At 33.2% G+C, this 11923-nt stretch overlaps 1 protein-coding gene across 1 annotated transcript in view; it reads left to right on the forward strand.

Annotated features, from left to right (window-relative positions):
- The window catches only part of DCK (deoxycytidine kinase), a 28482-nt gene extending 22795 nt beyond the window's left edge, over window positions 1-5687 (forward strand). Inside the window, exons 5-7 of the mRNA XM_057309845.1 lie at window positions 742-857; window positions 1640-1730; window positions 3657-5687. Coding sequence (XP_057165828.1) covers window positions 742-857; window positions 1640-1730; window positions 3657-3683 — 234 coding nt within the window. The 3' untranslated portion in view covers window positions 3684-5687. The remainder of the gene's footprint in view (window positions 1-741; window positions 858-1639; window positions 1731-3656) is intronic.
- Window positions 5688-11923: the final 6236 nt, after the last annotated feature.

Below are 11923 nucleotides of genomic sequence, written 5' to 3' on the forward strand. Positions count from 1 at the left end.
TATTAACAAATTTCTGTTTTTCGTGCTTACAATACAGTTTTTCTGTTATTCTTGTGTCTTCCCTAAGCTACAAAGTAGATAAGCTCTGTTGAATATAAATGTCATGACTTCTAGCCTGAACGAATGTTGTATTGCTATTGAAGCTGAATTTTCAAAGAAACTAGGTTTCTGATTCCAAGTGATGATTTTGTTCTTCTTTTTAATATCAAGGAAGCCAGAATTTAACAACAATTTTGAAATTCACTTTTATTTTTGAAAAGAATTTTTTGTTTTTAATTATGAAAATAGTAAATGCAAATGCGGAATGTAATACTAATAATTTCATTTTGCTAGAAAATACAGTCAGTATCTTAAAGTCTAAACACAAAACTTTCATTTCATCAATATTATTTATAATATCTTTTGATTGTAGGATCATTTAAGTATTTGAAAAGAGGATTATAATAAATTTTGAAGCACAGTTTGTATATTGAACTTTTTACCAAACTTATTTTTACAGTATTTTTTAAGTATGGATCTCGTAAGTTTATAGTCTTATTCTGAAAGTACTACTTGGTGTAGAGCCACCAAATGGTTGGAAAGTACAAGGAGGGAAAAATGAACTATTTCAACTTTCTAGAAGGAATAAATGGAGATTTTGGCTAGCATAACTAAAAAGACACTAGAGAAGAAAAATTTAATGACCGCAGACAAGAATAATTGTTCCTTGCCCCCAACCCCTTTCTTATTGTTTGCTTTTAGAAATGCTTGAATAGGATATATTTACGGGGAAGAAATGAAGAACAAGGCATTCCTCTTGAATATTTAGAGAAGCTTCACTATAAGCATGAGAGCTGGCTACTGCATAGAACACTGAAGTAAGACTTCCTTATTCTTATTTACTATTTACTTTAAAGACCTTTATCAAATTTTAATCTAAAACATGTACAGATTTTCATTTTCAGCCATTTTTATTTTAAACTAACATAGGATCTCCCAGAATTAGTTGTGAATTTTCGTTCTTTTTAATGTAATGAGATCCTATTTTCTAAAGATTTTTATAGCTAATCTCCTCCAGTGGTACGGATAGCATAATATATGGAATTTAAGTGACGAGGTAGGAAATATTTCTGTGTGCATTACTTATGTACTCCCTTTCAGAGAGAATTTAAGATGAGATACTTCAAATTTATTTTTTAGATCAAGGCTTGGAGGTAGTATAGCATAGTTGTTAAGAGCATGGACTTTGTTGTCATTAGTCAGATCTTGGGTCAAATCCAGATTTCTTAGTGTGTAAACTTAGGTACCCTCGGCCTCAGAGTGACTTCCCTGAGCTTTAGTTTTCTCATCTTCAAAATGCAAGCATTCCTTACTTTATGGGAAGTTTTTGGTTTTTGAGAAGAATTACATGTCACAATGCCTAGCTTTATGTATTTTATACTTGAGATTTTTAGATATTATTAGTATTATATAGTAGTAAGTCTAGGGGAGAAAGAAAGGGCTTCCAGATAAAGTACGTGCTGGATAAATTTAATATAAAATGATTGACAGCATTTTGATTTTCCAGAGATAGTATAAGAGTGAGTTTTTAGTGCTTGTCTTTTATTTATTGCTTTTTCTAGTTATTTTGTTCATCTCTCTCTCTTTTTTTTTAAAACAGAACCAACTTTGATTTTCTACAAGAAATCCCTATCTTAACACTGGATATTAATGAAGATTTTAAAGATAAACACGACGGTCTGATTGAAAAGGTAGATTTATACAAAGGCTATACACTAACATTTGTTTTGTCTTATCTAGAAAAGTGTAACTTGTGAGAAAACAATTTTCTAACAGAAAAGAATACATAAAATTACAGTAAGAAATAGTTAAGAGCTTTAGAGGGATTTAGACCTTGGATTCTAATCCTAACTTTAAATTCTAGCTTTGTGGCCTTACCTAGAATGAGGAGGTTCTTTTATCCTTCAATCCCTTTATCTGTAGTATAGGGATAACCGCATTAACAGAAGTTCTTGGCCACCCCTTTCTCCTCTGCTTTGTTCCCTCTTCTTCCCCTCTTCCCTCTATCACTAATCTTTAGGTATTGAATAATAAACTTTTTGTGAAATTTATCTTTTTCAACTAAATTCAGTATGGAAGATATTTGAAGTTGTAGGATAAAGATTTCATCCGTTTTTATACTAGCTAAAGTGTTGAGATTAAAGGATTTTTAGTTTTGACTTTTATGTGGGACCTTGTCAGTGATGAACCCGCATTGCCTGATCATTGAGTCATTGTCTTAATCACAGTTCATCTATCCTCTACATATTTGGGAGCTGATTATATTCTATTAATGAGTGGTGCCTGTATTGATAAAGGGACTGGGAGAAAACCTATTGATGTACACTTGAGAGAGAATAGTTATGGGAATTGTATAATAAATATCCCACTTTCCATGTTAATTAACTTAGTGATGATCCAAGATCTAAAGACTAAGCCACATTTTTTTGGTTTGTTTAGTTTTAGGAGAAATTTAATTTTTTTTTCCTCCTTCGTAAAATGCCTGCTATTTACTATAATAGGAACCTGACATTCATAAAGGATGTATCTCAAGAATTTTGAAAATCTCAATGTTTATTATTAACTACTCTGTAGCATATAGTTGTTTTTCTCATGATATAAATAAAGTAAAGCATATCTGGAAAATTCAGACGACCTCTTCATATCATAATGGTGTTAAAAGTATAGGACATAATTCATTCATGATACTATGAAAATAAATGAAATAAAATTAAATCAGCCATTCTTATACTAAGGGCCAACCAACATTTTAACTGAGTGAATTTGTAAAACTACTTTTTAATTTTATCTAACACTTCTGTATTTTGACTAAGAAGTGTTGTTAAATGTTATTGTTTATTTTTATTTTCATTAATAATGCTAGTAGTTGGCTTTCTTTTTCTTATTGAAATACATAACTGACATACAATGTTATATATAGTTTCAGGCATACAACATACTGATTCAACAATTCTATATATTATGCAGTGCTTACCACCGTAAGTGTAGTCACCGTCTGTCACCATATAACATTATTACAATAGGTATTTTTTAGGTATTTCTTTTTTAGGTATTTTTTAGGTATTTTTACAAGGCAATAATCTTCATTTCTTCAGAAGAATTACTGTGTCATTTAGAATTTATAGAGAACGGAATCTTTTTGCATTGTGGTGTTGGTCAGTGGTTAGATTCATTCATGACTTACATGACCTTTCCTTGTATTTTAACATTACAGATTTGTAGACATGATTCAAATTTGTGCTTTAGGAAAATTATAAATTTTACATGTCTGGATCTTTCAGAGTTGTTTAAACCATCGCAATTACTAATATTTTGGGTGCTAAAGCTGCATGTCAGTGGTCTATGTTATAAAGCAATAATGAAATATGTGTTATGGCTGTTACAGAACTGTGTCAATCTTAGATGTAAACTTAATAACTCCTGCAATGACATTTTAGGTCATTTATCTTTTACTACTGAAGTATTAATATATCTTTTGAAAATAAATGCTGTGGCTTTGTGATGGAGTTACTTAAATAGTTGGGGTCTTCAGCTGTTATATACTATTAAATAGAGATGAATATTAGACATTTCAAATTAGTCAAGGAATTACATTAATACTTATTTCCTCCCCTCAGGTCAAAGAATTTTTGAGCACTTTGTGATTTTGCTGAAGACTACTGGCAGCCAAATGATTCCAGATACTTCAGCTTTGTGTATCTTCGTAGCTCAATATTCATACAATTCTCTAGAAAACCCAGGTTTTTTTTTTACCGTTTTTGTTCCAAGAAAAAAAATTGTTTTGACGAATTCTATATAAAAGTTTATGAGCAGTCTCTTTTCTTTTTTGCTTTAGAAAAATAATGACATCTAATTATCTCTCACAACAAAAATTCTGGAGGTAGATGGTTCCAGAGTAAGTACTGGCTAAATCACATTATAAAGGACCCAGCCTCCTTCTGTCTTTCCCCTCTATTATTCTCCTCAGCAGGTTGGCTTCTTCCCTGCCCCCCGCCCCCCCCCACCCCCCCCACCTGCCCCGTGCTTCTTATTTCACTGGTGACCAGTTTCTTGAGAACTTTAATATTACATAGTAAATGGTAATGTGTCCTGTGTAAATTAGTGTACCTATCCCAAGCTGAAAAGTGGGATTTAAGGAATCCCTAAAAAAGGATTATGAAGTTTTATTTTAAATACTTTTGATCAAGTGTCTCCCCTTCCATCTTAATTTATGTGGAAGATAAGACCACTTTAGTATTTAATCACTTCATTGATATTTATGAATGTGTCTACAACTCATTAATAAAGGAGCAGGTCAGACTTTGTTCCCATTTTGTAATGTTATAACCTATCTTATCAATATTTAATCTTTTTTTCTGATTTTGTTTCCACATTTGTGGTATGGGTGAGACTGCATCTTTTTGCATGGGATTTTAGAGGTTTAAAGAGGAAATGATAACTTAAAATGTTTCTATACTTAAGAGATAAATGAGTATAAAATTCAATTTATATGGAGCTTAAAATAGTTACCTACTTTCTCTCAGACCATTCTTTTAGAATGGAATATTACTCCTCTAGTTAGAAGATTGGTTTAAAATATGATTGTCTTTAACTCGTTTGAGGTGAAAGTATAGTTTTCCCTAAATTTCTTCTCATTTTTATAGGTAAAAATTTAGTGGAACATAGCAAGGGATAAGTTTTTCTATTTTATTTTTTGTTGACCCTGTACTAGGAATGAGTAGTTTTTCTTTACCTTTATACTTGGTGAGAAGTCAAAAGAGAAACTGAAGACAAGGTAGATTGTCTTCTTAGCAGTGTCGTCTCTTTTATCCCTGCTCTTACTTCCCGCCCTACCCTGCTTTCCTTACTGTATGGATTAATCAGGCAGCCTGCTATTTTACTTTATTTTTTTTATTTATTTATTTTTTTAGTAATCGCTCTACCCAGCGTGGGTCCCCAACTCACAACACCAAGATCAAGAGTTGCATGCTCTTCTGACTGAGCAGCCAGACACCTGGCAGCCTGTTATTTTAAAGTTTAAACGAAAGTCACACATTTCTACTTGGAGGACATCATGATCACTCGTCACTTCAGTTTGCTTTGCTTGTCCGTAGAGTTGTACCTTAGGGTTTGTTCTTCCTTCAAATTACTGATAAAAATCATCTTGTTTTATATGTTCTGTACCCTGAAAGCATTATCATTTTTGTTAAATATATATTAGGAAATACATATAATAATAAAGAAGACAAGGAGGTAGAATAGTTGTAATTTTTAAAAATCTGCATGGATTCATTTTACGTCTGTAGATAAATTTTCAAGTTTGTTTAGTTAAGGTGTGCAGTGTTTCGTCTATGTATTTAACCTTTCTACCTGACATTTTGGAAAAATTCTGTTTTTGAAATGAGGGAAAGAGTCACTTTGACTTTGAAACTCATTTTCCTTTTTAAAATGTCATTTTTTGTTTTGGTTTTTTGATAATCAATGATGATAATTTTGTAGGTTAAACATTCCAGATGCACTGATCTTTGAGAGGGAGATTTTGTTTCAAGTCCTACACTCACCATGAATATTGAAACTATCTCATGATATTATATGGGTTTTTTTGTTTGTGTTTGATACAAATGAATTTGCTTACTAAATATTAGCTTAATAAATAAGTATAAATCTCATGAACTGTGATGGAGCTATACTCATTGAAATGACTATATCTTTTTAAAATTAAAATTTTACTTTTTTTTTTTTTTTTTTTAAGATTTTATTTATTTATTCGACAGAGATAGAGACAGCCAGTGAGAGAGGGAACACAAGCAGGGGGAGTGGGAGAGGAAGAAGCAGGCTCACAGAGGAGGAGCCTGATGTGAGGCTCGATCCCATAATGCCAGGATCACGCCCTGAGCTGAAGGCAGACACTTAACCGCTGTGCCACCCAGGCGCCCCTAAAATTTTACTTTTGAAGAAAAAACTTTTGAATATAAAAAGGTGACAGTGGTTTAAATAACATTGACTCTTTTAAGTGAAGACATAATTTAGAGATTTTTAGTAACCTCTAGAAATGTTTAACTTAATGCCTTTTTTAAATCTAGAATTGAATAAAAGCTTAAAAAATTTGTTTGTTATGACTCAAAATAAAAGCTGTACCATTGAGTGGGTATAAGAGTATTGAGCCTAGTGGTCTGCATTATCTCATTGGATCTTATTTCCCATATCATATCATCTTACATCAGACTCTATGTACTAATTTTTATAGTTGACTCTTTTAAGAAGGTAATTTTAATTGTGCAAACATTCCCTCATCAGAATATTTTCATCTATGTCTGAAAATTTGAGCACTATATACTGAACCCCCTAGAAATTAGGTCTGTCATATTTTAAAGGACGAAGAGTCTCAAAGTATTTTTTATAGAGAGATATAAATTTATTTCCTCCAGAAATGCTAAACCAGAGTACAGACCTTATTTGGATTTTATCCAGTCTCTTTCTCTTTTAACTTTTTGAAATAGACTTTATTTTTTAGAGCAGTTTTAAGTTCACAGCAAAATTAAGTAGGAAGTACACTTCCCATATATTCTTTTCTACCATATTTGTACAGCCTTTTCCACTATCAACATCCCCCACCAGAGTGGTACTCTTGTTTTAATCAATGAACCTACATCGACACATTATCACTCGAAGTCCGTAGTTTACATTAAGGTTTATTCAGTGTTGTGCATTTGTGGGTTTTGACAAATGAATAATGACATATATCCACTACTGTGGTATCATACAGAATAGTTTTACGGCCCAAAAAATCCTCTGTGCTTGTTCATCACCCCCACCCAACCTCTGGCTACCACCAATCTTTTTATTGTCTACATATTTTGCCTTTTCCAGAACGTCATTTAGTTGGAAGCATTCAGTGTGTCGCCTTTTCAGATTGGCTTCCACTTAGTAATTTGCATTTAGTTTCCTCCATGGCTTCTTTTCATGGCTTGATAGCTTGTTCTTTTTTTTTTTCCTGAGCACTGAATAATCCATTGTCTCGATGTACCATAGTTATCCACTCCCCTGCTGAAGGACATCTTGGTTGCTTCCAAGTTTTGGCAGTTATGAATAAAGCTGCTCTAAACATCTGTTTGTAGACTTTTGTGTGGACAAAAGTTTTCAGGTCACTTGGGTGAATACCAAGGAGTGCAATTGGTGGATTGTATGGTAAGAGTGTGTTTAGGTTTTTAAGAAATTTTGTAACTGTCTCCCACAATTGTTGTATCATTTTGCTATCTTACTAGTAATGAATGTGAGTTCCTGTTGTCTCAAACTTGCCAGTACTTGTTGTTGTCAGTGGTTTGGATTTTGGCCATTCTAATAGGTATATGGTAGTATCTCATTTTAATTTGCAATTTCCTAATGACATGATATTAACCATCTTTTCATATGTTTATTCGCCATCAGTGTATCTTTGGTGAAGTGTCTTTTAAGATCTTTTGCCCACTTTTAATTGGGTTCATTTTCTTATTGAGTTTAAGAGTTCTTCGTATATTTTAGATAAAAGTCCTTTATCAGGTGTGTCATTTGCAAATATTTTCTCCCAGTCCATGGTTTATCTTACTCTCTTGACGTTGTTTTTCACAGAGCAGAAATTTTTAATTCTAATAAAATCCAGCTTATTAATTATTTCTCTTATGGATTATATCTTATGTTGTTTCTTTTTTGTTTGTTTGTTTGTTTTTTGTCCTCTATCTTGTGTTGTTTCTAAAAAGTCATTGCCATACCCAAGGTCATCTAGGGTCTCTCCTGTGTTATCTTCTAGGAGTTTTAGAACTACATTTTACATTTAGGTCTATGGTCCATTTTGAGTTAATTTTTCTGAAGGGTGTAGGGTCAGTGTCTAGATTCCTTTTTTTTGTTTGTGGATGTCCAGTTGTTCCATCACCATTTGTTAGAAAGATAATCTTCATTTCACTGTATTGTCTTTTGCTCCTTTGTTAAAGATCACTGATGATGTACACATTGACATGTTTGTCTATTCTTTTGCCAATATCATACTGTCTTGATTAGCTTTGTATTAAGTCTTGAAGTTGGATAATTTTGTGTTTCCTAGAGGCCTGAGCTACTTAGGTTTAGTAATACTTTGGAGGCTTCTTGAGGCTATCCGAATACGGGTTTTTTTTTTTTTTTAAGTATTGTAAGATGAAATTTTTTCTCATCTTCAGTTAGTTGAATTAATTTTTTTCCTTATTTTGTGTAGTTCCTTACAATGTCATTAATTATAAAGTGTATTAGTACTGAGATTAGTAATGCCAAATCCAGTCTTCCCCCATAAGAACTGTTCATTTAATAACTTTTTGCCATAATATATCAAAAGTTATATCACTTTATAGACAATCACCCTTTTTGCTCTTTGGGTACAAAGACTTTCTGTACACCAAAATACACTAAACAAGTAAGCAATAAAAATCAATATTTAAGCATTACAATCTCAGGTAAAAACATACTAATTTACTTAACACTTTCTGTACAGAGGTTATCATTTTGAAAATGTGAATTATGCATCAGGTTATTTTGCTTTGTGTAAGTATGTCAAATGAGAGGAATGAAGAGGTTACGTCTTCTAGGACTCTAGTCTGTTATGTGCAGATGGCATTTCCATGTGTTTTGAAGTTCCCTAAAGGTTTTTTTATCTTGTGTTATAAGTTAATTTTAAGTGCAGTTTGAGTCATTAGTCCCCAGAAGGGTGGAAAATTGGTGGGGAGACATGGTATAGAAAGCAGAATTTATTTTCCAAAGAATGATTTCTTTATTCCTCTCCTCCACTAACCACACCCACTACCAAGTTTTCCATCTTGGCAAGTATAGTAAACCTTTTTTACAATATATTTTATATATAATTCATATTGTCTATTGCTTATAAACTTGTTCTTATTATTCAGTTGTTGCTTTTTTGTTATCTTGGTTTATAATATCCTGTAATCTTGGTATATAACATAACGTGTCCTATTAAAATTAATGGGAAAAGTTTTCATTTAAAACATTTTACTTAGTGGGGCATCTAGGTGGCTCAGTTGGTTAATCGTCTGCCATTGGCTCATGTCATGATCCCAGGGTCCTGGGATTGAGCCCCATGTTGGGCTCTCTGCTCCGCGGGGGGCCTGCTTCTCCCTCTCCCTCTGCCTGCCGCTCCTCCTGCTTGCGCTCTCTCTCTGTCAAATAAATAAATAAAATCTTGAAAAAAAATAAAACTTTTTACTTAGTGACAGTGCTTTCAGGAATAAAGACAGGGATAGGTATGTAATTTGAATTTGTGTAAGTTTTCCCTACTCCCACCATTTTTTAGATGATTGTGGCTGCAGCTCTATAATTGTATGTTTATTGACTTACAAATTCTTTTTTTTTTTTTTAAGCGGGCTCTGCACCCAGTGTTGGAACCCAGTGAGGAGCTTGAAATTCATGACCCTGAGATCAAGACCTGAGCTGAGATCAAGAGTCAGACACTTAACCAACTGAGCCACTCACGTGCCCCGAGTTATAAATTCTTAATATGATATTGTCCTCAGAATATATCAGTGAAGATGGGGATTTGGTTCAGGGATTTCACAAAAAATTAACACCCGAGTTCTGCTTTGGCAGATTTTAAATTGGTAAATATTGAAGTGTGGTTTTTTATTTTTAAGAATTAAGACCGTCCTCAAGGAAGTTTATTAGTAATATGGCTGTTCTTTGAATTTATTTAATTTTAGTTCTATGCCTAGTATATAAGTACTATACCAATCAGTGTCCACCGCACTAGAATAAAAGGTGACAATTACAAGTCAAACTAGGTAACAGTACTTTGGTTTTTGGTTTAGTTTTTATGATGAGCTAAAAATATTTTATATGTAGAATAGTAAGTACCATAAGTAAGATAAAAGTACCATATAATATATTATAAAATCCTTTCATATAACCATCTTCTAGCCCCACAAGTCTGAAGGAGACAGAATTTACCACCATTTCATGGATTTGAGAGGCTAAGAGATTTCTCAAGATCCCACAAAAATTAACAAAGCTGAAACAAGAATTCAAATACTTGACTCTATCATGTAGGTTCATTATATTTATTCAATAATGACTATTTTTACCTCTGCTTTGTTTTTGTTTTTTTTTAATTTCTGCTCTTTGTATCTAAGGTCATTTTTTTCTTCTTCCTTAATTCTGGAGAGTATTTAATGCCTGTTTCTAATAGCAATTTATTTATTTATTATTGTTTTAAAGATTTTATTTATTTATTTGACAGAGAGACAGCCAGTGAGAGAGGGAACACAAGCAGGGGGAGTGGGAGAGGAAGAAACAGGCTCATAGTGGAAGAGCCTGATGTGGGGCTCGATCCCACAACACCAGGATCACGCCCTGAGCTGAAGGCAGACGCTTAACGACTGAGCCACCCAGGCGCTCCTCTAATAGCAATTTAAAAACAAAAATTTGATAACAAAAGTAGTTTAATAAAGCCCATGATTATTTCATAGTTAAACCAGTAGTTATAGTCATTTGCCACATGAGGTCATTATATACTTGATTCTTTCCTCTGCTCTGGCTATAATCCAAGCAAAATAATTTTGATGGTGAGTCCTTGGAAATAGATAGCGGAGTTGATTGAAACGTCTTTTTTATTGCCAGAGCAAAAACATTAATCGATTAATAAATACTTCATTGAGTGATATTTTATGTGTTCAAATGTGGGGGGAAGAAATGTGCTTCTGGATTAAATATAGGCAATCAAAAGGCCTTTTAGAATTATTTTACTATAAGAAAGTCCGCCATACAACTCCCTGCTGCTTCTCTAAGTATTCGATTGAGGAATACCAACTGTTTTTGTTTTTTTTTATGGGATAGTACTTGGTTAGATAATTATGCTTATTAGCAGGTTGACAGGGAATTTAATTTTCTAATGTTTACTCATTAGACTTTATATTAAGGGCTGTCTTGCCAAACTGTTGGCCATTTATTTAGCAATTGTATATACAAAGAAGCTTACATTTATTTTTACTATTCTATGGAACTACATGGAGCTCAGACAGATGATTATTTTTCCAGGAAGAAAGATTTACTTAACAAAACTAAAATCAAGAAAGTGGTTGAGTAACAGAAGTAGTCGAAACCTGATCTTTGATTGACCCTTCTTCTGAGATGTATCACCTTTTTTTTTTTTTAAGATTTTTTATTTATTTGAGAGTGTGCACATGCAGGCATGCAGCAGGGGAGTGGCGGGAGTGTGGGGGGAAAGAGAGAGTCTCCCTCAGACTCCACACTGAGTGCAGAGCCTGATGCAGGCTGGACCTCACAACCCTGAGATCATGACCTGAGCCAAAATCAGGAGTTGGTTGCTTAACCAACTGAGCCACCCAGGTGCCCCTAGACTTATCACCTCTTAATGTTGATTGGCATCATTTCAAAATGGTGGTGATGCTGGTGTTTGGTGATACTGATTATATCTATATGTGTATGTATGCACTGTTTTTACCATCATTGCTCGTTTAAAACTAATAAGGTTCATTCAAAGGTAAAGCATCTCTTAAAACTGCCATTTTGTCCTTGCTGTTATGGTCAGCTGGAGTGGAATCACTTTATGTTTAGAGTAATTTGGAGTAAATTAGGAATTGTATAATGTTACAAAACAATTTATTCTCCACTTGGCACAGAAATGCTATTTTGTTAAGTTATACAGTGCTTAGAATACTAGCTATCTGGCTTGGGAACAGAATAGCCAATATGGGCATAAGTTATTATTTTGCTGATTGTTGACATGAACTGGTTGCTGGATTAGTTAATGAAATGAATCTGTTCAGTATGGTAACTAACTTAACAGACTGGCCTGAAACAGACAATTGAATAGTGTCCTCTTCAGAATAGTTACCTTGAGAGACTATATGTTTATCTCCAAGATTCTGTCATT

The sequence above is a fragment of the Ursus arctos genome, unplaced genomic scaffold, assembly GCF_023065955.2.
Source record: "Ursus arctos isolate Adak ecotype North America unplaced genomic scaffold, UrsArc2.0 scaffold_9, whole genome shotgun sequence".
NCBI classification, from domain to species: domain Eukaryota; kingdom Metazoa; phylum Chordata; class Mammalia; order Carnivora; family Ursidae; genus Ursus; species Ursus arctos.